The sequence below is a fragment of the Hemicordylus capensis genome, chromosome 1 (assembly GCF_027244095.1).
Source record: "Hemicordylus capensis ecotype Gifberg chromosome 1, rHemCap1.1.pri, whole genome shotgun sequence".
Classification (NCBI taxonomy): domain Eukaryota; kingdom Metazoa; phylum Chordata; class Lepidosauria; order Squamata; family Cordylidae; genus Hemicordylus; species Hemicordylus capensis.
In genome coordinates this window covers 149,359,592-149,386,475 of record NC_069657.1, presented here as the reverse complement: position 1 = coordinate 149,386,475, position 26,884 = coordinate 149,359,592, and the positions used below count along the sequence as shown (strand labels likewise).

At 49.8% G+C, this 26,884-nt stretch overlaps 1 protein-coding gene across 1 annotated transcript; it reads left to right on the top strand.

Moving 5' to 3' along the window:
• Positions 1-242: 242 nt before the first annotated feature.
• On the top strand, positions 243-26,884 carry IHH (Indian hedgehog signaling molecule). The gene is made up of 3 exons (XM_053286984.1): positions 243-1,085; positions 16,512-16,773; positions 23,411-26,884. The coding sequence occupies exons 1-3, from the start codon at positions 780-782 to the stop codon at positions 24,058-24,060; spliced, it is 1,218 nt and encodes a 405-aa protein (XP_053142959.1). The 5' UTR covers positions 243-779; the 3' UTR covers positions 24,061-26,884.

Below are 26,884 nucleotides of genomic sequence, written 5' to 3'. Positions count from 1 at the left end.
CTCTTGCCCCGGCCGGGGTGAGTGCCGATGGTGGTGCTGTGTGGCGCGGGGTGGCTTGTGCAGCAGGCAGCCCGCCCGGCCCGACGCTCGGAAGCCCCACTGAGTCGTTCCCTGGGATTCCTTCCCTACCGAGCAAGCGCGCCCGCCCAGGACTGGCAGCCTTGGTGACCCCTTTTGGCACCTTCTTCCCTGAGCACGTGGAGTTGGGGGCCTGGAGGGAGGGGGGGAGAGAGAGAGGGCGGCCCTGTTGGCGTCCTTGGCGCACACGCCTCCCCCGATGACAGCAGGTGAGCGAGCCGCGGGGGTGGCTCGGGCTGTCCGCGCCCCCTCCCTCCCCCCTTCGGCGGGGCCCTGGCAGTGGCAGGCAGGTTCCGCGGGGAGGGGGCGAAGGAGAGAGAGAGGGCCGGCCAGGGCTGGGTGCGGTCCGCCATCCCGGATCTCTTCAATTTCCCCTCTCTGCCGCTCACTCGTGCGCCGCGAGCCGAGGCAGAGGCAGCGAAGGCAGCAGCTCCGGGCGGCGGTGGCGGCGGCGCTGACCGCTAGAGCGCGGCGGCGATTTAACCGCGGCAGCCAAAACAAACGGGGCCCTAGCTATTTATTGGCGGCGGCCGGAGCGGGCCGGCTCAGAGCGGCCGACCAGCGCACCTGCCCCCCTCGTCGCATGGCCGCTGCCGCTGCTCCCTGCCCGGGGCTGCCCGGCCGCCGCCACCGCTGCTACCGCCGCCGCCGCCACTGCTGCTGCTGCTGCTGAGCGCCTGATCGTCGTCGTCGTCGGAGCCATGAAGGCGGCGCGGCTGCTGCTCCTGCTGAGCGGCTGCGCGCTGCTCCTGCTGGCGCCGGCGGTGCGCGGCTGCGGGCCGGGCCGGGTGGTGGGCAGCCGCCGCCGCCTGCCCAAGAAGCTCATCCCGCTCGCCTACAAGCAGTTCAGCCCCAACGTGCCCGAGAAGACGCTGGGCGCCAGCGGCAGGTACGAGGGCAAGATCGCCCGCAACTCGGAGCGCTTCAAGGAGCTCACGCCCAACTACAACCCGGACATCATCTTCAAGGACGAGGAGAACACCGGCGCCGACCGCCTCATGACCCAGGTAGGCACCAGCCCAGCCCAAGCCCCCTGCGCCAGCAGCCAAGGCGCTGCGCCCGGCTTCGGGCAGCCACCTCGCCCGCTGGCTTCCGCCGCCAGCCTGCTACGCCACAGCCCAGGCTGGCTCGCGTCTCCCCGGCGGCGGGCACTCGGGAATCCTATCCTAGCCCACGTGCCCTCTGCGGCGCGCAAACCAAACCCGGGGCCCTGTGCCCGCGCGTGATCCGCTCGGTGCTAAGTACCCCGCGCGCTTTGGAAGAAAGGAAGGGAGCCTTCCATCCTCGGCTTCCCTTCTCCTGGGCACCTGTTTGCTCCAGCCCAGCTCCGGGCACCTGCCTGCGTCCAGCCTTTCCGCAGACCGGGCTGAGTCGGTTCTTCCTCCGCAGTCCACGAAGCAATCTTGCCAGGGAAGCAAAGCGCAACCTCAGCGCACCCGTGGTGGAGTCTTGGAGAGGTTACCGGGACCCCTGGAAAAGGAAGGTGCCTGGGACTTGTGGCTTTTTGGGGTTCCGACACCCTCTCTTGGTCCTGGCGACCTGGGTCTCCTGGTTGCAGAACGGAAGCCCGGGTTTCGAGGCAAATCCTTTTCGCTGCTCAGCACCGTCAACTCGCTCCAGGCAGCGGGTGCGTCCGGAAGGCTAGTTCCACTTGCGCGTCGGTCCCGATTCTGCAGATGCGCACTGGTTGCTGAACGTGGTGTGATTCCCAGATTGCGAAGGGTTGGCAGGATGGGTAGTAATTGAAATGTTCGGAAAATCGCCTCGCCACTCTTACAGGCAGACAAAATAACCTGGTTTTTGTTCTAAATTATGAACCTCTCTCGTGTTTCGGTTCTCACAATCACTGCCGTGGAATGAGGTCGCTCCCCACCCCACCCCCAACATAAACACACTTTAAACGACTGGAAAAACTCTGCCCTTTAATCGCATCGATTGTGTGGGCAAGAAAGATCGTTTTAAAGTGTGCTAAGAGATAACTAATTGTTGTTCCCCCTTGCTATCTCTCAAGAGCAGGGTAGGGGTGATATCGGCGGTTTGCAAGAGATCCTTATCTCATTTTAGCCTGGCAACACCTGGGTGAGGTAGCAGAGGCTAAAAGATAATGCTGGGCTAACCAGTGGAGAGGATTTGACAAGAGGACTGCTCCGGCTCTATCCAGTGAGTTTGCCTGAGCACTTAACAGATATTTTGAGTGGAAGGTGTGAGCAAGTGGTTGTAATGGCAAAGCATCCTTCTGGTGCCAGTGGGCAGTATTTTTGATGCCCATCACCAGGGGCTGCAGATTTGTGATCGAGCAAGGGAGGGCATACATGTGCCCCCTGGCCAGTTATTTGCCCTCCCCATCACTGCAGAGATGATTTCCCTAGCATCTCATTCATGTGAGGCAGGACCTTCCCTCTCAAACTAGGTTGCCTCTCTGCCCCTTTAATAACTTTCTCCCTCCAGCAGTTCATTTGATTACCTCAGAGTAAGTGGACTGAGAATTGCAGCCGTAATGCAGAAACGTATCATAACAGATAGCAAAGCAGCAAGCAGCGCTGGCACTGGTGAGCAAGGCATTTTGGATCATGGGTGCTTCCAGGGCATGGCCTGAGGGCACATAATGCAGCACCTTGCTGAAGCTAAGCAGATCACTGTCTGGTCAGTGCATGGATGGGTGACCGCTTGGGAACACCACAGATGCCACCCTGAATCCCAACATGGAAGAAAGGTGGGATAAAAAATGAAATTAAAAAACAGAACATTTGTGAAGTCCAGAGACTAGATTTCAAGCTGGGCATTCTAAACCCTGGATATTTGTCCTGGGAGGAGAGCCAGATCCTGAGGGTGACCCCCTGCTCTGGGCTATAATAGCATTGTCATAAAGTCACAAGAAAGGGAAGGGGAACTCTAATAGTCATGTAGTCCAGAAATAAAAATGAAATAAATAAATAAATAAATAACTACTATGTCCTGAGCAGAAATAGCTCTTTTTTTTTTTAAAGGTTCACATCAGGTTCTGACTACTTTTTAAAAAGAGAATCCGCGTGGTTCACATATTTGATTTACAGAGGAAGAGTGCATCCTCAGGATCCAAGAGCAAGACACAACTATGTTAAGTGATCCCGAGGATTCACTCTTGCTTAAGAACATTTAAAAAACCCAAGCAAACAAACCCTTGTTGGATTAGACTAAAGTCCAGCTTTCCTTGCAAGGATGCCCCAAACAGGAGCTGTAAGATGATCCACCATAAATCAGCCAGTGATTTGCTGCTGAAGCATGGGCCACCTGCCCACTCTTGAAAAGTGTGCATTGGGGACTACTAGCCACAATAGCCCAAAGCCCTACATTTCATTTTCAGAGGCTGCGTGTGTCCAATGATAAATTGCTGAAGATTAAAAACTGACAGTGGATCTTGCCCTCATGCTCGAATTGTGGATTTCCCTGAGGCATCATACTGCCAAAGACAAAAGGCCAGGCTAGAGGGACCACTGGCCTGATCTGTGTGTAGAATTCTTATGGGGCTCTGGTGATATTCCCCACCCCACCCCCAATTAACCTGTGTGGAAAGAAAAATGCACCTGATAATCAAGCATCATGATAGCGCATCATAGCCACAGACCAGGAGGGAGCAGGGTGTGCTATGCCAGAAATGCCAGCAGGACGAGGAATAAGCATATTGCTGTAAAACACGCCCAGCAAGCTCAAGGGAGCAAAGCACACCACACACCACAACAGCAGAAGCCCAAACCCCACTCTTGGAGTCCCCAGCCAATCTGACCAGGGGAAGGAAACATTCCTGCCTAGGCCAATGAGGAGTAGGGGTGACGGGGGGGGGGGGATCAGTTTAAACTGCCAGAATCCAATCCTAAGCATGTTTACTTGGAAGTAAATTGCACTGAATTCAGTGAGGCCTTCTTCCTGAGTTGCAGCCTTAACGGGTCCCTGTTCAGAAATGATGCTCCTTTCTCTGCCCCCAAGAGTTCTCTAGTAATCCCATACCAGGGTACCCCTATCTCTTGTTTCCAATTGCTTTTTGCTCCAGTTTGTCCTCCAGCTGGACTCAGCCCAGCTAAAGGAAAGATCAACCTAGGGGGAAGAGTTGCAGGGAAGAGTTGGGAAGCTGGAGGGAGGGTTAAGTACCTTCCCTTCTTCCTACTGATCCTGCCTGGCAAAATTGCCCATCTCTCCCCCCATACATGAACACATGCTTGGAAAGTCTGCATTTGCTGAGGTAGCATGTCATTCTTCCACTTGTAACTATGGTTAAGATAGATAGCAACCATAATAATATACAACTGCCTTCTGCTGAGTCAGACCACTGGTCCATCTAGCTCAGTACTGTCTACTCTGACTGGCAGCAGCTCTCCAGGGTTTCAGATAGTCTGCCTCAGCCCCACCTGGAGTGGTCAGAGGTTGAAGCTGGGACCTTCTGCCCATAAAGTGCCTGTTTTGTCCCTGAAGTAGGGCTCGCCCCACAATCAGCAACCACGACTGAGTAACAATAATCTTCTTGTACTCATGGTAGGGATGATTAAGAAGAATGGTAAAAGTTCATTTTGGAGTGAATGTGTGCAGACAGAACCGGCTTTGGTTGGTGACTGTGATTAGGGATACAGCAGTTATTTCTGGCTCATAAGCTGGAGTAGAAGGAGGTGATCTTCCCTATTAATTATTTATGCCCCTTTTCTGCAAAAGAATACACCCAAAGTGACGCCAGCCCATCCACAGAAGCGTGAATCAATACGATGACAATTCAATACAAATAGAAAAACAAAACCACCCCGACAAGAACACAACATTGCAGTAATAAAAACACAAGATGTAATTCAGTTATCTCACAGCAGATGTACCATCTGCACCCTAGGGGCTCACAAAGCCACCTTCCAAGCATCAAATCATAACACTAATTTTTCTAAAGAAACTATTAGATGCCCATCTTTGCTTCAAAACCATGCAGGTCCTTTATTCCCCAGGTCTGTTCTCGGGGACTGCAGCTACCGATCAGCTTCAGTACTGAATTTGGAATTTGTATTAGGATTTACTTTTTAATATAGACACCCCATCTAATTTCTCTTACACACACACACACACACACACACACACACACACACACACACACACCATTCGGCAATTTATGCCAAGTTTAAGAACAATCCTTAAATGCATAATTAAAACACAGATTAAAAGTAGTATTCTATTCAAGAAGAAGTAAAAGACCATTCTGTTCTCTAGAACAAGAGTCCTTCTGAATGGGGAGGTTTTACACATTTTCACAACTGTGACTCTCATAGTTTCCAGCTAGCCCATAACAAGCTGCAACTGCAAGCGGACAGAAACCTCTCCACAAGCAGCAGTTTCCAGAGGGTGAAGGGGGCCAGCATTGCGAAGGCCTTCCTGTCTACTCTCCCCCAAACCTAAACCCACACTGATAAGAACAGAGCTAATTCCACACCCACATCAGCTATCAAAAGAGATATTCTCTTACCTATGCAGGACCCTGGTTTTATAGGTAAATTACAGCACCTCAAACAAACAGCAAGGTATATCAGCTGAGTCTGACTTAATCTGCTGAATCATTCTCTCTCCCCACTGCTACAGCTTTGCATCCTATCAAGGGAGTAAGCAGGTGGGTACAGCTGATCACAGAAAGCAAGAATAAGGCTAATAGAAACCATACAGGCGAGCAAGGTGTATCCCACAGAGTATTGTTCTGTGAGCATGAAGCTCTTTAGCTGTACTCTTAAATCCAGGGGAGGAAATGTCGCAAATATAAATGTCACATGGTCATGTTTATATCAATGGCCAATGCATGACTTTGTAGCAGCATCTAAAACTGAGTCAATTCTGGGACTGTAATCTGCTGTGACTCTTTGACCCTTTGCTGTAAATTTCGTTCCTGGAGGCTTGTAATAGTGAGGAATGTTAGAAGCAGCACCTGTTACCCCTTGGGACCAAAACTGGGTGAAGATCATCCTGATGGCTGGAGATCTGACCTAACTTGGTTCTGATTGCTGGAGATCCCACCTAAACCCAGATGTGGTTGGGGATGGGATGAGTGAGAAGGACTTAAAACAGAAACATCTGCCTTCTGTCCTCAACTCAGAGCTTTTTCACACATGACATTAAAGTTCACACACGACATCAAAGTTGCTCTGAAGGACATTTCTGTGCATGTTGTTAATGTGGGAGATAAGTGAGAGAGAATCCTTTTAGAACTAAGCTTTTGTCCTAGGGCGTGGGGATTTTGCATTCACATTAGGCAATGCAAAAGTGAATTGAAGATTCACAGTGCCTGATGGGGGCAGGGATTGAAGCCTGTGATTGGCCAGCTCCTTAGGGCTAGGCCTTGTATATTCTTTCTCTTTCCCAGGTAAAGAAGTGGGCGGTGACTGATTCTAATAGATGTGCATATATAGCAAGTGCATGCTCATTTATGTATGTGTATAGGATCTAAACATTCCTGGATATAAGGTGCATGTGGGCGGGGAAGATGCAGCAGACCTCTGGGCTGAGATTTCCTCTGCTCCTTGAAAAGTGGAATCTTCTAGCAGCCAGTGAGCTTCAGAGAAAGATCCAGAGGAGTGCTCTTGGATAGGTTTGAGACTACACTTGCAAAAAAGGAGCATTTAAGAGCATTTGTTAGGGTTTTGTTGTAGTTGTTTAAACCTCACAATAACTACAGCAATGTTCTCAACACATGCCTGACAGACCCTTGTGGAGATCAGAGGGAAAAGACCAAGACCCATTTAATTTCTTAGAACAGCCACTTGGTATATAGGACAAATGTGGTATAGGTGTTCCTGCAGAGCATGTGATCATCTGAAACAAAGGACGGAGGGATTGCCCCTCTGGCCTCTTTGAGTAGTGGTGCTGGGAGGACTGGTGAGTTCAGGTTTGCACAGCAGCATGCAAAATGGCAGTGGCCTTCCCCATGCCTCAGTTTCCCCCTTCTCTCTGCAGGCCGGTGTGGCTGGGAGGGTATTTGAGCAAAGCTAAGTGCTGAGCATTGTGAAGATGTTGACACAAGCATGACTGAGATGCTTACACAGGGGACGATTCCCTCTTGTAAATTCCACAGGTCTTGCCCGTTGGAGCAGGAAACTGGGATGGTGACAGCTGGGGGATGGGTGCTGCCGGACTGAAAGTTATGTACGTTCTTTGGTATCACTGGGGAAATGCCTGTGGGCTCCAGGAATGCAGATAAGGAGCTCTCTGCACCCTGCCCTGCCTGCCTGCTTGCCAGGGTTATGGTCCAGGTGAGTCCCCTGGAGTCTCAGGGATGGAACTGGAAGCCTGCTGAGTTAGGAGACTCACATGCCCTGCGGCCACTGGGGATCTCTGGCTGACTAGAGAGAGGGTGAGCAAAATCACAGAGGCCGGGGAGCTCTGCACATGGCAGGATTTGAGCAGCTTAGACTCGATGCCCTGAATGGACAGTTGGACGTGGACATTGGCCTGATCCCTCCTCCCAATAGGAAACCATGCCATGTCCCAGTATCTATCTATCTATCTATCTATCTATCTATCTATCTATCTATCTATATTTTTATATCCCGCTCTTCTTCCAAGGAGCCCAGAGCATTAACTACATGCTTAAGTTTCTCCTCACAACAACCCTGTGAAGTAGGTTAGGCTGAGAGAGAAGTGACTGGCCCAGAGTCACCCAGCAAGTCTCATGGCTGATACCAGCAAGCATCCTGGCTCCCACGAGCGCCTGGGATCTGTTATGATGGGTGGTTCTCAGTAGGACTCTCTATTCCAGACTCTGCCAGAGGCATAGCTCGTATATGAATTAAACAATCAATCTATTAAATGTTTATCCTGCTTAACAGCTGAAGCAGCATATGATCATGGCCATCTCTTTGTATCTGTATGATGCCCTGGTGTGCCTGGTTTATTGCAGTAGTCACTGTGGGACTGTGCAATGGGATCCCAGTGCCTGGGATGAAGAAGTGTTAGCATTATGCCATTAGAATAATGTCCTGTACTACTACTTCTCTCCGCCGCCCCCCCCCCCCCGCAGTTATTTAGATTGGAAGCAGGGTGTGTGTGTGTGTGTAGGGGTGTGTGAAGAAGCTGGCAATGGGATGTCTCTACCCCCCCCCCCCCGCCCCTACAAGGAAGGCAATGCAGTATCTGGACTGAAACAAAGGTACGATAGTTCCCAACCTCTCCCCATAGAAAGTCAGTAGTCCTCAATTTCCTCTCATAGGATTGCAGAGTTGGGGGGGAGGGGTTCTGAGGCACAGTAGGGTTCAAAGTGAGGGTACCTGACCAGCAGGGGTGGGGTCTTTGTTCCTGTTCTCCTTTCTTTGCCCCCACCCCACCTCACCCCTGGTTTCTATCTGCTCTTGAGTGAGTTTCATCAAGTCCAAGGGTCTACATATCCCAGGGCAACGGGATCCCGCCCACCTGTCCTTATCGCTCCATCTTTCTCAAGAATTTCAGTCTCTGTTTGCTTGTGGTGCCTCAGCTCAGAGGTGGAGATAAGGACCAGGCCCAGTTGCCTTGCCTCCCCCACCCCACCCCGAGTGACTCCCTTCTCCTTGCTCCCTGAACCAAGGCCTACCATCCCCTTGCTAGGCCTCAGTAAGCCAAATCCAGACCAGCAGCCCCCAGCCTAACTCCCAGGGTCTTTCTGGTTTTGAACAGGCCATGGCGTGTGTCATGGGGCTGCTGCTTGTCTGTTTGCATTCCCCTTTCTGGGTGGGAAACAGATTCCAGTTCAGCTGACCAGCACATCCTGACTAGACCTTACTCCAAACAGTGGCCACTGCACTGCCAGGACAGGAGACTTTCTAGGCAGCTCAGAACTGCCACCCCCCCCCCCTAGAGAGGCCTGGCTGCCCACCTTTTAGGTCTCTCTGATGCCCACCCACTGTCCAGAATAAAGTGCCATGTCACCTTTGGAGCACAAGAATGTCGGCATCTTAGCTAGCACTGGTGGGTGGAACCAGCTTGCAGGTGGTTTTACTGTTGCTATTACTGTTTTAAACTATTTTAAATTGTTTTATTTGCTTGATTATAATTGCGGTTTTGTTTTAATTTTTCTGTAAATTGCCATGAGCTGCAAGTTTTTGGTAATATAGAAATGCACCAAATAAATAAACAAATTGTTTACAGTGGATGATGCTCTTCTGGGCAATACAGAGGTGTGCAATGTGGGTGTCTCCTCCCTGCTTATTTAAGGCCCGCTGGGGGAGCTTTGCATGATGGCTCTGCCAAGAGTTTGAGCAGCAGAGAATATCATCCCACTTCATATTATTGCAGATTGTATTTCACATTTATTTAGACAATATGCATGGTTCTAGATAAAAGAGATGTCATGCAGTCCACACTCTTGCCTGCCAAATAATTCTCTGTTTCCTTAGCCTTATTACTCATTTGCCATTTAAAAATAATAATAATAACCCCTCTCTTCTTTTAGGGAGCTCAGGGTGGTATGCATGGTCTTCTCCCCTCATTTTATCCTGGCAACAACAACTGGTCAGGGAGGCAACTTGGAACCTTCTGCATGCAAGCCTGCAGGTGCTCTTCCCAGAGTGGCCCCATCCCCTAAGGGGGAATATCTTACAGTGCTCACACATGTAGTCTCCCAATTCAAATGCAAACCAGGGCAGATCCTGCTTAGCAAAGAGACAATTCATGCTTGCCACCACGAGAGATGCACGTTTTGGGCGGTCTAGAAATGTTTTCAATAAATACATAAATAAATAAATAAATAAAGATCAGCTCTCCTCCCATGCCACAGGATGAAGCACTGGCTCAGGCAGTGGATCTGAGGGAGCATCAGATTGAGCCACCTCCACTCAGTCACCTCTGCTGCAGCTGGTAGCACCAAAGAGCTGGCAGTGGCTCCATTCTGGCCAGTCCAGGCCTGGGGGACGGACACCACCCTAGCCCAATTCTGTGGGTGGAAATTTCTCCTCCTCCCAAATTCAGCAGCACTTTCACTTGCCACCAACCCAGCAGCAGCAAAGAGCAGAGGCAGGATGGCAAGAACAGCGGCAATGCCCTGTTCTGTCCCAAGCAGCCTAGTAAGGGCATGGGGATGAGTGTGCATGTGTGGCAGGGGACAGCATTTTGTGACCCACTTCAGGCACCAACATGTCTTGGGCCACTACTGCTAGCTCCTACACCACTTTAGCTCCCAGAAAACCAGTTCTTCTCGAAGGCTCACTGTAGAGTTTATACTTTAATACAGAGTGAGTGGAGAATGTAGATGTACAGTCTGTGTTAGCTGGGCAAGATAAAGGGGGAGGGGGAGACCTGGGATTGCCATATGATTAATGGAGGTGGAAAGGATGGGGAATTTAGGTGGCAAAAGACCTGCAGGGAAGGTGAGGCTAGGAGAGATTCACAGAAAGTTCTTCTGATCCAGCGCTCCCATCTTCAGTGTGGGCTAGTCTCTTTGTCTGGTGCCATCAGTGAACCCAGAGCTTTGCAGAAAGGAGAGGGAGGAGGCTTTTGGTTTGTTGTGGTTTATTTCTACAACATTATTCCGCATACACCTGCTGCTAACTGGGCAAAGAAGGACCTTTTAAAGCGGTGGTCCTCTTATATTCAGCAGGGGGAGCAACACTCCCTATTCAACCACAACACAAAGTTCCCTCCAGAGACTGTTGCTGGTGTCTCCCTTGTATTTCTTTTTAGACTGTGAGCCCTTTGGGGACAGAGAACCCACTTCTTATTCCTTGTTCCATGTAAACTGGTTTGAGAACTTTTGTTGTTGTTGTTGAAAAGCAGTCTACAAATATGCTTAATAATAAAAATATACAAAGTGCTTTGTCATTTGAGTCACAGAGGCCAAGAGCCATTTCGCTCCTCTATAACTGAGAACAGAAACAAGGCCCTGAGTAGGCCATGGACAAGCTACTGTCTCTCACCCTAGCCTACCTCAGCAATTTGGTTTTAGAGCAATTGCTGTCATTACTCTCATACCAAATGGCTGGGGTACATTAGCGTGAGAGGCCGTAGCTTTTCCAAGGCCTTATTTTTGTTCTCAGTTACAGAGGAGTGGAAGCCCTCAGCCCCTGTCACCCCCAATATATAGTTTCCCTCATGTTGCCTGGGCAACTTGTTCCCAACGTTGTTGGACACTCCTGCTCCAATAGCATGAGAGGGAACTCTGGAAAATCCTCTAGCAGAATAGATGCGGGCAGAGCAGGAGTCACTGGGGCACACCCCCATTCACTCAGAGTCATGGGCGTCATAGGCTTGGCTTTGGTCTCCAGTTATGGTTATCCCAGATGATGAAGAACAGGAGGATTGTGTAATATGCATTTCCTCAGGGGTCTGTCACACTTTAAAGAATATCCCACCCTCCTTCTCTCCACCTGCAAGCCATCCACTGCTAGGCTTGGGGGGAGCAGTTTTTGGGCCTCCAGGCTTCCAGAGCTGCATGGCCTGTCTGACCCTCCCGTTCCCTCCCACCCCCGCATCTCATGCCATTTCTCCTGAGAAAATCAAATGGCACTATAGCCTAACAATTCTAGCAAAGCCTGTGCCAAGTATGAGCATTTTCTCTGACAGTGCCTGTTCCTGTATCAAGCAGAGGTGCCCAGGGGGTTCCATTCACAATCTCTCTGGAATATACATACCATATTCTGCCAAACTTTGCTGGTCAGAGGTTAAGTCCTCAGCCTTAGGTCCATTGACTTTCACGTTGCAGCTCTGCACTGACACCTGCTGACTCCAGCAGGAACTAGCTGGGATGTGGATCAGTTTGTCCAGAGTTTAGACACCCCACCCCACCCCAGAGCTTTCTCTCCATTCTCCCCAGATCAAAAACTAGGTGCCAAACTAAAGTAGGAGCTGCAGATGTGTAGTGTAACAGTTTGTACTACTCCACCCCACCCCCACCCTCCCACCACAAGCTTCAATCAAAGGAAGCAGAGGTGCATCTAGGTAATTTTGGAGCCTGGACCTAAAGGCCTTTGGAGCCTCCCCGCCCCCCGGTGCAAGTTAAGCATCATCCCCCTACCCCCACACACCACAACACACAGTATTTTTACCATGTGAGTTCTTGAGAGCACAAACAGCAACTGAACTCACAAGAATGTAAGCATATAAAACACGTACATTTGTGCAAATATGCATTAGCCGAAACATTTCAACACACAACTAGGGGCAGAGCCACCATTGTGTGGACGGGTCCGTGCTCAGGGGCTGTGCTTCGCAACCCAGCCACATACCCTGTGCCTGGTGTCAGGATGCAGGGGGCATGGCTGGGGGGGAGCGCTGGCGGCGGGCTGAATCGGGGCCGCTGCTGGCCTCCCAACGCCACTGCACACAACTTAACATATTTCCATCCCACATATTTCTTTTCCCACTCCCCCCTCTAAAGCAGAAGTCACACTCAGCTGCCCGGCACAGTCTGGGCCAGCAAAACGGCATGGCGACCACAGCACCCGGGACGGACTAAAGAGCATTTGGGAGCTTCCAGGTGGAGGCCCAGGACTTCCGCCCAGAAGTCCAGGGGTAAGAGTGTCTCTGAAAGGAAGCATGAGAGGTCTTTCAGGGATGAGTTCATCAAGTCAAGCCTCTGGCTTGGGCTTGGTCCTGTCTTCTTACAGTACTCTCTGGGCTTTCATCATATTTTCACCCTCTGAGAGGAGGACAAGAGCTAGTAAACTGGTGTAAGCTCACAGAAGGACTCTGGTGCAGAGCTAGGAACTGAGCTGAGGCCCCTATCTGCTCAGAATGCCAACCAGTAGATCTGCCTACCTATAAAGAATATTTGTTGATATACCATATTTTACTCCACTCTTTGACCATATGATCCCCCATGGCAGAAGAAGAGTTGTGAGCTCATCACTCTGGAAAATGTTTAGTACCTGGAGGTAGGTAGGTGTGTGTGTGTGTGTGTGTTTGTATTCTGGGGATGAGGGGAGTACAGTCCGTATTCCCTTTGCCTGTAGGGAATGAATGAAAATTTGGTTGAAGAGATGTGGGAAAGTATTCGATATGCAAGAGCAGCAGCACACACTAGACTTCTAATAGCTATTTATTGTTTCTCACTCACTGGTAAGGCCCAGGGTATAAAGATTGGATAACTTAACAACAGTATCTGAGGACTGTCTTCAGTTACTGGTCCATTTGGGCCTAGACCCTTTCAGGTCCCTGAGGATATCATACAGGCTCAACCTCGCACACAGGCCTCTGCTGCAGAAATAAAATGATTTCCTCCAGTTCACTGACATCACTCGCCTCATTCTGAAGCTTTCTGGGCTTGCCTCGTAAAGAGGCAGCAGACAAAACCAGTGCTTTTTAGCGGTTACAAGGCTCACATGAAAGCAGTGTCCTGTTGGGTTGTCTTTGAGATAATTTGTGGAGAAGAGTAGCAGCCATATTGCATGAGGATTGGGGTGTGTGGTGGGATTCACTTTCTCAGGGAGGGAGTTTTTACCATTCCAGGCTGGGACTCTAACATCACAGGAGCTAATCACTGGGATTCCCGACCTCTCATTTGTAGAAGAGCCATCAAAGCTGATGCAGCTCAATCTAGCCATGGGTCTCGGCTTCCTGGCCTATTCAGTGGGCAAAGTTAAGGTGGCGGAGTTGTTTGTTATCTGTGCTTATAGGGTGTCTGACAGGAAACAGTGAGCCAGAGCTGGAGACGGGAACCTAACTGTGTAGCTCCAGACAGTGCTTCCCTCCTAAAGCTGGGCATTTCTAGGGGACAGAAACCTCTCTCTTATGAGTTGTTTGTTGCCTTCCAATTCACCTTATCTCTGAGGCCCAGAACAAACACTGGTGTGTGTAGCTGTAGAAACTGGGACAGGCCTTTGTGCTGTGCCTGCTCCACCCTGCCAGGGCAAAGGCCATCTCTGGCCATATGACCTTTCCTCTGGATATGGGGAGGTTTTACCTCACCCTTCTTCTATGCTGCTCTTCACTCTTTTCTCAAGGCTGAGCTAAATGTGACTTAAGGGGCCGAGGGTGGAGGGGGTGGTGGAGGTCAGGCCTCTCATCCTTGGACTGTTAGCCACATCCCCAGGTCAGCAGGGAGAGCACCTTGCAGACTGACTGAAGTTTGGAAATCATTCTCAATTACTGAAATCATTCCCATTTCCTCGTCTCTGTCTGTCTTCTCTTGTCTGCCTGCCTGCCTGCCTGCCTGTGACTGCCAGTCTTTAGGAAGCACAATGTTAAAATTGCTTCTCAGGATTTTGGGGAGTGTGTGGGTGGAGGAAAGCTGGTCTTGTGGTAGCAAGCATGAATTGTCCCTTTTACTAAGCAGGGTCCACCCTGGTTTGCATTTGAATGAGAGACAGTGTGAACACTGCAAGATATTCCCCTCAGGAGATCTGAATAGGAATATGACAAATATTTATAGACCACTTTTAAACCAAAGTTCTCAAAGCAGTTTACATAGATATAAATAAAATAAAATAAAATAAAATAAAATAAAATGGCTAATAAATCCCAGAGTGGGATGGGGCCGCTTTGAGAAGAACATCTGCATGCTGCATGCAAAGAGTTCCAAGTGCCTTCCCTGGCATCTCCAAGATAGGGCTGAGAGAGACTCCTGGCTGCAAACTTGGAGAAGCCGCTGCCAGTCTGTGTAGACAATACTAAGCTAGAGGGACCAAGGGTCTGACTTGGTAGAAGGTGGCTTCCTATGTTCCTATTTGCAACCATGTGTCCAGGGCAGGCCTGATTGTAGGAATCTTAATAGGCAGCTCCCAATATTGGTGCAGATATCCCAGGGTCATATAGAAATGCCTGAGGTATGTATGCAAAGTGCAGATCCTGCACATTTGCAGAAACTTCTGACTTGGTCAAAAGCTTGCTGATAAACCCTCGTCTATTAAAGTTTTTAAAAAGTTAAAAGCAAACCAGCATTACCTTTGCATGAATAAAGACAGAGCCAAGATATTTTGGCACAGAAAGTAAGAGGATTGTCCATGTGATCCTTAAAGAGCCCCAGATCGGTTGCCTTATTCAGCCTACTGTCTAGACTGGCCCTGGAAGTGACAGAGGGTATGAATTAGGTGTTCATGTGCTTGAAGCATAAAGGGAAGGGGGCAACAACTCACAGTGGCTGGCTTTACCCCCGTTTTCTCCCTAAACCAGGCCAGGCCAGGCCAGCATAAGCCTACAATTTAAAAGGCAAAAAGCAGTGGACTGAGTGGGATATTTGGCTGTAGATCAGGCATGCTCAATTTAGCCCCTCCCCCCAGCTGTTTTTGGACTACCATAATCCCCAGCCACTGTAGCCAATAGCCAGGGATTATGGGAGTTGTAGGCCAACATCTGCAGGAAGGCCAAAGTTGAGCAGCCCTGCTGTAGATGATGTTGGGTCTAGATTAACCCTTTAGTGGTAGAATTTTCTAGGAAATAATCTGAGGAACCCACATTAGCACTTACTGGTTTTCTGCTATCTGAAAACATTGGATTGTGTGAGTATTCTTGCAAGCCAGAGCTTCGGTATTCTTTGCTACTGATGGTGTAACTTTCCTGAGACAGCTCCCACCTCCCTCCCAGAAGTGGGAATTCAGCCACTGATTTGCTCCATAGAGATCAAACTAGATGATACAGTGATTGTGTGTGATATGGGTCTGCGTATTTAATAAAAAATATAAATAGGAGTGTGGGACCCTAATCTTGATTGACACTGTGATGGAGGAAGTGGGACTTAATCTCCCCCACCTATTCCCATTGGTGATGGTGAATAGGAGGAGAGAAGCAGCAGAGAAGATGGTCATACAATGTCATAGTAGCTTGAGGCCACCATTTTGAGAGAGTCTGGTAACTGGACTTGCAGCTGCTACTTGAACTGGGATGCTGAAAGCTGGAATGATTATAGTTGCTAATTACATCTACCACTGGGTGGGATGAAGCTGGCAGCATAGAAATGGAGCTTGTTTGGGAACTTGAGGTCTTTCGGCCTCAGGTTTTGTGAAGACCAGTTTAGGTTCAGTGCTAGTCTGCAATCTATCTGTCTGTGAGTAGATCTGGTCCACACATGCAGCAGAATTCTCCGGTGGAGAATCCTGAAATGATAGATGGGCTGTACCATTTCAGGCTGCAGGTAAGCAATCGTGTTTTTCAATATTCCATTATCTTTAAAAAAAATTTAATAATCCTGAAAGCAGAAAATTAACAGAGGGAGCAGGCTGAGCTAGAATCTTGTCTCCCTGATGTGCTGGTTTTCTACTTGCAGCAAGTATTTTTTTTACATGGATGAGCATTCAGAAATGGCGCTCCTACCTACAATGTGAAGTGGTATAGTCCATTCTAACCCCCTTAGGATTCTGTGGGCTCATTCTGCTGGTGGTGTCAACCAGGTTTGGCTGTTGCTCTTACGGCAAGTGCTTTGAAGGCAGTGACTGTGCAGTGCCTAGGACGGTGGGCCTGAGCCTGGGGTCAGTGCTTTTATGGTACTTTATGTGTCGGCATATGGTGCTGATCTCTTCCTGTTCTGTCACCTTGCTTCCCTCCAGCGCTGTAAGGACCGCCTCAACTCGCTGGCAATCTCAGTCATGAACCAGTGGCCAGGGCTGAAACTCCGTGTGACAGAGGGCTGGGATGAAGACGGGCACCACTCTGAGGAGTCACTGCACTACGAGGGCCGCGCCGTGGACATCACCACCTCTGACCGGGACCGCAACAAGTATGGCATGCTGGCCCGCTTGGCTGTGGAGGCTGGCTTTGACTGGGTCTACTATGAGTCCAAGGCCCACATCCACTGCTCTGTTAAATCTGGTAAGGACCAATTTTGAGAGGGTTCTGAGGGACATCAGCAGGAGCTGGGGTGTGGGAAGGGGGGGAAGGAGAGGGGTACAGGTGAAGAAAGGAAAGGCCTAAAGTAATGGAAGGTGAGGGCCGAAAGCTGTTGCTCCTTATAGTTTTGCTCATTTATGTCAAGGTGGGTCAACTGTACCAGTGTCATGCTTCACTCCTGCTATGTGAGACTTGCAGGGACTCTCCTTCATGGCTGATGTGAGTGAGGCTGCTGGTGCAACCTTATCTTAAGGAAATAATCACTCCGGGCATTGGGGAGGGCCACGACCTCTCTGTTTATTCCAGACCAAGAATGTTGCCTGAACTTTAACATAAGAGAACTTAGGTGTTCTGGCTCCCCCACAGGGTTTGGTACAACTTGGCAGAACCAGGAACAGCTCCTCTAAGTTCACGTTGCTAAAGCTACAGGGGATATGGCCCCATAAATGCTTCTGGTCTCTCTTTCTCTACCCATCTCCACTAAGGGTGTGCAGAACTGGTTCAAATCAAACCAGGTTTGATTTGAACTGGAACGGCCTAAAAAAAAAAAAGGCAGCCAGTCTGGGTTTGAACCGGACCGGGCCCGGCTTGATACGGACCGGTTTGACCTGGTTCGAGGGATATGCTTGTAAAGGTGAACCTGGTGAGGATTCCCTTTTACAAGCAAAGGGGTGGGGGAATCCTTTAAAGGTTTTCTGTGGGCGGCTGAGGGTGGGCACAGCAAGAGGACACCTTACCTGCTCCAGCGGCAATAGCTCCTCTAAACCTTGCTGGTGCTCCCCTCAGCAGTGCAGGCTAGCAGTGTCCCAATTCTGGCCTCCGTGTATGTGTGGAGGCCATTTGCGTGACCTCTGTGCATGCGCAGCCACTGCACAAATTTGTGTGGTCACACAAATGGCCTCTGTGCATATGCAGAGGTCAGAACAGGGCTACTGCCAGCCCGTGCTGTTGGGGGAGAGCGCTTGCAGGGTTTAAAGGAGCCGCTGCTGCCATGTCGCCACTGTTACAGCCGAAGCTGGTGAGGTGCCCTCTCGCCACTGCCCCCGGCCACCCTTAGAATACTTTTAAAGGATTCCCCCACCCCTTTGCTTGTAAAGGGGAATCCAGTGAGGATTCCCCTTTACAAGCATAGCCCTCAAACTGGGTCAAATTGGTTCGACCCGGTTCAACTGAACAGACTGGACCGCTGGCCGGTTTGACTGGATTGGCTCGCGGACCGGCAGTTTGTCCGAATTCAGTTCGAATTTGGACCAGATTACCAAACCCGGTTCCGTGCACACCGCTAATCACCACAGGCTAATATTTTTTTCCTGTGAGTTATCCAGGAATATGGATTCTATCCAGCAGAGGGCAGCACTGAGTTTGGTCCTGGCATAGGCCTAGAGCAGGAGCCCAAGTTCTTTGTTGGGATTAGGTGCTCTTGGGCTCCCCCTGTTGGCCAGAGTACCATGCTCTGATTGTAGCCTCTTGTTCCTATCCTTTGACCATTAGCATGACCCGCTGGTATCCTGGCCCTATCCAGACCCACAGGGTCACTGGCTGATGGGAAGGAGGTGCTTTTGCCCAGCCTTGACCTTACAGTGCCTCGCCCAGCAGCCGCATCTCCGTCTCTCTGACTACAACACACCAGGAGTGAACGGCGCTGGAGAAAGAGACTGGCCCATCCAGAGAGGAGCACAGTCCCCTCCCCTCTGACACTGTGGACTGTACCACCTTGTACTCTCCTGGACGGAGTTGTGCCAGCCAAGAGACACTGTCAGACGGCTTCTGCCCCTTGGACTTTGGGCACCCAAAACCTTGATATCTGCAAAACTGCAGGCCAGGTCCATATGTGGCAGGCATATTAAGGACTGTACCGAGCACTGTGGCATGTGCCCTCCAGATGGGCATCCTGGACTGCCAGGTGACTTTTCCAGATTGTGCATTTTAATGAGCTCATTAGTAGGAGTGGGAAAGTGTTTTTCATATCTTTCATTGATGCTGCACATGTTGCTGGGATGCTGTGTCTGCATCTGGATGCCCACATTCCAGAAAGGAAGAGGCAACATGGGGAGAAAATCCCAAGGCTGGAAAAGAGGCTTGGGAGCAAGTGTGGGAGGGAGCATAATCTTGCAGGGAAAGCACTGGATACTGAATGGCTGAAGGCTTTGATGGAGGTGGGGGAGAAAAGCAGAGACCCAAGAGCAGGGAGGTTATCCTGGAAGTTTTTCACACGAGGCTTTTAAAGCCCTTTAATCTCTTCCGGAATGGAGGGGGTGCGTTTGCATATTGGCCAGATTTATCCCCAAGTCCCTGTGAGTTATCCGGGAGCAGTACACACACAATTAGGGTTTTTCACAGCGCGTTAGACTGTATCCTGCCTTATATCCAGGGTAAAAAACCCCACTATTTGTGTCAGTTCTTTTGGACAACTGTGTTTGCAGTAAAGCCTCCCAGTAAACCCGCGGTAAAGCCTGCTGTGTGTAAAAGTCCCTGGGGATTCACATCTGGGGGCAAGTTACAATGGGAGGAGTGTTCTTCCAGCATGGTGGGCACTGTTGCCTCAGGGCAATAAGAATGCCTTGGCCTATGTTAGTTGGGGGTGGGGAGGGAGACGCTGGCCCCTATGGTTTAAAGGATGACTTTTATGTGGATGGAAACAGTGTATCCTGGGCAGCTGGCCTGTCACAAATATTTTATTAAATGCTCTTTATTTTTGTACAAAATATGTGTGCCTTCTTCCCATTTCTTCTTTCACTTGATTACTTTAGCTTTTTATTTTTAATGGATTACATTTGAGTTTTGTTTTTATGTTTTAAAATGTGAGCTTGCCCTCTCCTGGATCATGATATTAGGGTATAATAGTTGAAGATCCTATAGCAAAAATGTCTTTCACTCAGTGTTTTCACTTATGAGACATAAACTGATTTGGACTTTAATTGATCTACTAAGAGAAAGTAAAATGAGCACTGGCTAAAATGTACATTTAATTTCTCTTCCATGAGTTGTTGTGTATGAACAGCATTTCTGCACAGCACAACACATTCTTCTAATGTCCCATGTGAAAACTGTTAAATTTAGCAGGCATCTATTGGGAGGGGAATCCATAACCAGGCCTCTGTGGATCTTCATTGCTTAAACCTATCATATTGGTGGTACAGTCAAGATACTATTATTGGTTACCTGATAATCTGGATCATCCATGTTCCAAGCTCAAACACTGAAGACGCGCACAAGCAGAATTATGGAATGATGTCTGCTATACTTTGCCCTGTGGGTCCTCCCTCCTCTCCCTCCAACTGGGGGAGTAATGATACTTTTGTGTTTATACTATGCAGCATTTCTTTAAATGATCAAAGGGTTTCACAGATATTATTTCAGTGGCTGACATGATGCACAGTCCTCAGGAACAAATTTATACCATTGGAAAGTTGGAGGGAGGGGAGAGACAGGGAGCGGAAGGCTGTTTGCAGAGCTGCAGCCCTCCACAGCCCTGCTTCCATCATGGGAGGGCTGTGCATCATGTTGGCCAGTAACCCTTAGAATGGCATGTAAAGTAGGCCAATGTGATTATTCCCATATTGCAGATGTGGGGACCTGTCTGCATCTGTGTCTGCCCTGAAATTTGAACCAGGGACTTTGCAGCTCAGTCTCATCGCTGCTGCACTACACCAACTTTCATTGCTCTCCCAATGTTGCCATCTCTGCCCATGTGGCTTAGTTGAACTGACATGGACCAAGCATAGCCACTGATGTTGCATTCCCTTCCAAGTGATCTCACAGCTCAATAGCATGCCAGACCCAGAGGTGAGCATGAGAGTGCTGGCTGCTCCCTGGGGAAGGGGAGCCCATCTTTGCTGCTGGTAAGTGGCCAGTAGTGGGGAGAAAGGCACACCCTACTCTTCCTCTGAAGCCTTTGCTGTCCATAGCAGTCTCTCCTCCGCAAGGCTATGACTGACTGTGCACTTGAGAATTTTTGCTCAAGGCACTCTGGGAAGTGGAAGAAAGAACCAGAGGCTTGTTTGAGGGAACTGGGTGCCAGAAGTCAGAGGAGCATAAGGAGAAAGAGGAGTGCAGTTGGAGACTCACACAAACAATCTGGGTGAGAGCCTTGGGCAGCATTTATCTTGGGATCTGATGGGGTCAGAAGCGAAGGATGGAATGACACTGTTGCTGGACAAACCACATATGCTGCATCATGGTTTGCAGTCTGCTGTGTATTGCCATTACTTTCCCTCCTGTTGCAGAAGCATGGCTGTGTGCGTTTGCAGTAGCAAGAAGTGCTGTGGCATTTTAGAGTCATCACTCCCATACTGCTTGCTTCGGGTGCAAAGCGCTTCACATATGTAATCTCAGCACCACCATGCCCCAAGGGAGGTCAGCATTCTCACCTGATAGTGCCATGAGTGGGGTTGTGAAGCAGTAGCTTCCCTCGGATTCCCCTCGAGCTGGGCTTCCCAACTGTGGGAAGTGGTGGGTGGGTGACTGCTCCCATCATCAGCTCCAGCCTGGCCTAGAGAGTCAATGGCTGAGGTAAGAACCAGCATTTTCTTCCTCAGGTGCAGTAGCCATTGCGAGCTCCTGCCTACCACTGACCTTGCTTCTTCTCACTCTGCAGCACTGAGCAGAGCTATTCTGCTGAACCCCACTCCATATGTAAACCATTAGAGGAGGACAAAGGGGATAGATTTCCCCTCTGCTTTTCAATTAAAGCTAATGGGCTGAGTGAGGAATTGTTTCTCTCCACTTAGTTTATTTCCCACCTCGATTGCCACTTCAGAAGAACAAAGGCTAAATACACGGTTTAACTAACTGAGCATATAACTGAACTTGATTTTATACTGAGTCAGACCATTGGTCCATTCAGCCATATGAACCTGCCAGGGCCCTCTGTTCAGCACCTCAGGCCCTGCTCATGGTCCCACCACTGAAGGAGACCTGGTTGGCGAGTACTAGAGAAGAGGCCTTTTCAGTTGTGGCCCTTCAGCTTTGGAACACCCTCCCAGAATAACTTCATCATGCTCCTTCCATCAGGTTTAAAAAAAAAAAAAAAAATTTTAAGGCTAAAAATTAAAGACCTATCTTTTTTAGAGAGGCTTTTAAATGTTACATCCACTGCTCCTATCTAGTAGGTTTTTAGCTTTTAACTTTTTAATTTGTAAATGTTAAGTATGGGTTTAACCAGGTATCTTGATTTTTATTAATTTTATATTGTTTTGTATCCCCCCCCCTTTTTACTAATTTTTTGAGCTGCCCTGAGCAGTAGTGCCCTGGAGGAATGGGGTATAAATATTTTAAATACATTTAGCCCAGTGCTATATACCCTAACTGACAGCAGCTTCCCAGAGTCTCAGACAGAGGAGTCTTTCCCAGCCTTGTGACCAATATTCTTAGGTGCCAGAGACTGAACCTGGTCCCTTGTGCATGCAATTGCCTGTGCTCTACCACCGAGCTACAGCCCTATCCCTAGCACTTGTTCTGTCCAAAGAGAGAAGACTTCTGTCACTTTACTCCAGTCAAAGCATTCAGCCCTTTCCTAAACCCATCTCCGTCAAATCTTACAACATGGTGTCTGTTGTGCAGTCTTGTGTTGTGTGGCCCATCTTTAAGACAGGGCATTTCTACACTCCAGACTAGTTCTTCTCTCCAGAAAACTGTAATTCAGGGGAGCAGAAGGAAGGAGTAGAGATCTCTCCCCATCAATCTCGCTGAATGCCAGTTCCCAACATGGAGGTTGTTCTCATGACCAGCCCTACCTAGGTAGGGCAACACTAGTCTGGAATCCACTGGGTAGCCCGGGTTTTGTACCCGGGCTAAAAGTGAGGTAGGAGGTGCCCTCCTACCTCACCACCTGATGGTGTGGGAGATGGGGCTGGCAGTAGCCCCAGCTTCCATAGAGCTGGGTGGGAAAGTAGCCCAGCAATGGGGAATCCCCCAATGCACTGTGCTCCTTGTGTGGTGCATTGTGGGATCCTGGAGGACACCACTGGGTTCCCCTCAACCTCCTCACCACTCCGGGAGCGCTTGCACACTGCGCGCAGCATGGGGGGGGGGAGGATAGGGAGCGGCAAGGATTGTGTGAGGGGCAGGCAGGTAAGCTCCTGCCTTCCCCCACAGCCCTCCGCAGCCTCAGCATCTAAGGTTGAGTGAAGGGCCTTAGCATTTGTTACAGTTAACCAAGTATAGACTTAATAGAAGTTTCTTTCACAGGTATTAGGGTTGTCAGCTTTGCCTGAAGCTATTCCTGGAGACTCCCCCCCCCCACTAATTATTTAAAATGTTAAGGAATTAAAATCTCCAAGACTGCTTTCATTTGACACCGGGAGATGGGTGCTGATTCCTGGAGATTCCAAGCCTGTCCTGGAGGGTTGGCCACCCTCACTGTGAATGTGGGACCCTGCTGTGCTGGCTGCTCCTGCTTCATGAAGGTTGTGAGCTTGTGCCAAGTGGCATCACAGTTGACTGAGTGGTCCTCCCTTACTCCTGAGAAGCAGATGCTGGGAAATCCCAGTAGGAAGAGACTATACCTCCCCCTTCCCCATATGCAGCAGCTGTATCCTGCTGCCAAGCTGTGTCTCGCTGGAGTTTCCCTCCTCCTAATAACTGGGCCGGTCTCTCTGTTCTCTCTCTCTTTGTCTAGAACATTCAGCAGCAGCAAAGACAGGAGGCTGTTTCCCAGCCGGGGCTCTGGCATCCCTAGAGAGTGGGACCAAGATTCCAGTGTGGGCACTGAGGCCTGGGCAGCGGGTTCAAGCCATGGATGAGCAAGGCCGCCCCACGTACAGTGAGTTCCTGACATTTCTGGACAAGGCACCATCGGCGCGCACTGCTTTCCACGTCGTTGAGACACGCGACCCACCCCGCCGCCTCGCCCTCACTGCAGCACACCTCCTTTTTGTGGGGGAGAATGCCACAGCACCCATGAGGGCCATTTTTGCCAGCCGTGTGCGCCCAGGCCAGTACGTGATGGTGACAGAGAGGGGTGCGCTGCGGCCAGCCAAGGTCGCCGCTGTCTCTGTGAGGATGGGTGTTGGGGCCTACGCCCCCCTCACCAGCCACGGGACTCTGGTGGTGGATGACGTGGTGGCCTCTTGTTTTGCTGTGGTGCAGGAGCAGCACCTGGCACAGCTGGCCTTCTGGCCCCTTCGACTCTATCACAGCCTGGCAGGCACCCACCGGACCCCGCCGGAAGGCATCCATTGGTACTCTGCACTGCTCTATCGCCTGGGCCGAATGCTTCTGGCTTCAGACAGCTTCCACCCTCTGGCCACAGCACAGCTGGAGAGCTGAGCCGATAGGATCAGATGCCCCCCTAAAGAGGGAGAAACCAGGCCACCTCCCGTGGTTCTGAGGAGGGGCTGGATGGTAGCCAGAATCCTGGTGGTGGGGTAAGGTGGGGCCACAGGACCAAGCCATTGGCTCCTGAGAACCTTCCCCAAGCACAAGGGTGAAGGCAGGTAAGGCTCCTCCTCTGTCTTTGAGGGGCCTTTTTTTGGCTATAGAAGGGGACGCCCAACACCAGGGCCATATGCTGCTATTTTGGTTCAAGAGCCTCTGGTGCAAAGCAGGGGTTAACCAAGCGGATGTAGGGAGCAAGTGGAGGTCCTGAAGCCTGGGATTAATGAAGGAGGGGCAAGAAACCTTGCCGCCCACCAAGCAGACTGGGGAAGTAGGATCTGTGTGGCACAGCTGGGCAGCTGTAAGGAGGCACCTGGGAGGGGCTTGGAGTCTTTCACACCTGAGGCCTAGCTTTCGCTGGCTATAAACCCATGAAAGCTCCTCCTTTCAGGGGCTGTGCCCCTCCTGGCACCACTTCATCGTGGCCAATAGGATTGTGATATGTAAAGTAGCCGTAAGGGAGGCCTGCTGGACTCCTGCATTGTCGGAATGGCGGGGTGTGTATGTCATTATTTCCAGCTGCTAGTTAGCTGGGCTTGTGGGCAGTGAGGGAGAGATGATGCTGGAGGCATTTGCCCAGGATTGGCGGGAAGGGGGCACTGATTATGAGGAGAGAGCAGGCAGCAGAAAGTAAGGGTGCTCATGAAGTCATCCAGTCCTCTCTGGATTAGTTGAATTTGGCCTGGAATCATCATCAACCCCTGCTTCTGCCCCCATATTCACCAAGATAAACAGAATGAATCACTCTATACATAAGCAAGCACTGAATGAATGGAGAGGAGGAGTGCTGGGGAAATAGATCTACCCTTTCACCCTGTTTTAAGTAAAACCTGATCTTGTTTACCAAAGGATGGTTAAGAGAATTTAACAAGGGACTATGTTAAGTGAGCTTCAAAAATTACCTGGAGGCATAAAACTGGAGGGCAGAACCTGGGAATTCCCTATTTGTGGTGGGGCAGGTGGAGGAGAGGAGAGGTGAAGGTGAGGAGAGATCAATTCTGTTAGCTTTTCTAAGACTCTCTTTGCTTCTTGAAGGTACCGGAGGGGCAGGTGTTCTGTTGGGTTCTCATCTTCCATTATCACTCTGTCCCAGTTGCCAGTCTCCATTCCAGTAGCCCAGGACAATGGCTCTCAGGCCTGTACCTATGGGAGGAAGGGAAGGGACACATTTGGGCATGTCCTGTTGTGACTGTCCTGGATGCTCTCATAAAATAACATGGTTGCTCAGGGTGGCACCAGACATGGTGAGACAACACTAATGCAAGGGTGGGAGCATTTGCAGAGGTGAGAATCAGTGGGCAGGAAGCATGGGAAACCCTTGTGTTGTCTACCAGTCTCCCCCACCTCCCCACCAAAAAAAATGCATCTCCTGGCTGTTGTGGGTCTATATTTTTCTCCCAGCCCAGGAATGGAAGTTAGCTTGACTGGGTCAGGGGAGGGGGGTCAGCGGATGACTTGGAAGAGCATTTATGGGAGAGAATCACTGGTTGGCGGGGGGGGGGGATTAAGCACTGCCTTACAAACAAACCAATTCATCCCTACACACGCACGCACGTGCGCACGCACACAAACACCTACACATCCGTATCTCTGCATTCACATTACCTTGGCAAACATGATATTGGGACAATATGTTTGTCAAGATAAGGACTTGTAAACGAATATCCTCCTGCATTATTTAGCATAGGAGAGAATATTTCAGTGAATTATTCTACCCATTCTCTTAAATATATCTGAGAATATTCTTTTACAAGTCTACAGCCAATTCATTTCCTAAAAGGAAAAACATGGCTCATGTGCACTGTCATGTGTGATGTGCTGTTCATGCACAGATGCATTGAGAAACTGGTTTTGTGCTGTTTGCATATGCAGAAAATAGACTCATGTACCTGTATGACAGTGTACACCAGGCTTGTAAACAGCTGCTTTCCTGATCATCTGTGGTGAATATGAATTGCTTCCAGGTGACCAGCCAGTAAAATCTTTTAGATAGTATGCCAGAAATTACTAACAGTATTTTTGGACAGTCTGGCTACTACAACTTTTTGTGGGCTAGTAACCAACCTTTGAGGATTTATTTGCAAGTCTGTATGTGCAAGTAATATCTGTGTTGGAAACAGTTGTATGTGAAGCAGCTCTTGGCTGGGCTCTGGATTCTCCAGTTTCATTGAGGATATAATGCCTGGCTCTCAGGGCTCTATGCACCAGTCAGAATCAGGAATTGTCCCTTCTGTGCCCTCCACCACCTCCCATCTGATCCCAGCAGTTTTCCTGAGTTCAGCCTTCAAGATAACCTAGCACTGACAAAGAGGAATGTGTGCCCCCCTTACTAGCAGCATAATTTATGAGGCCCCCACCATCACATTTTTTTCACCATGGATGGTGGCATTCAGGAAGTATCCTCTCCTCTCCTCTCCTCTCCTCTCCTCTCCTCTCCCACTGTGTTATTTATTTACCTGCATTCTGCAGGTTGCTCAGAAACATTTCTCTGGTGATTAAAGACTTTCTCGAAGTGAAACCAAAGGTGTGTGTGTGTGTGGCGGGGGGAGGGAGTGGCAGGCTGGGGCCATTTTTTCTAACAATAAAATTATTTAAGAATTGTTTCAGAAGCACAGTGTTAATGGGACCTTGAGGGAGGGAGTTACAAAGCATTTGTCTCTTCACTGGATGTACGTTTCCCAAACAGGTGAGCAGCCCAATAAATCTCTTGACCCAC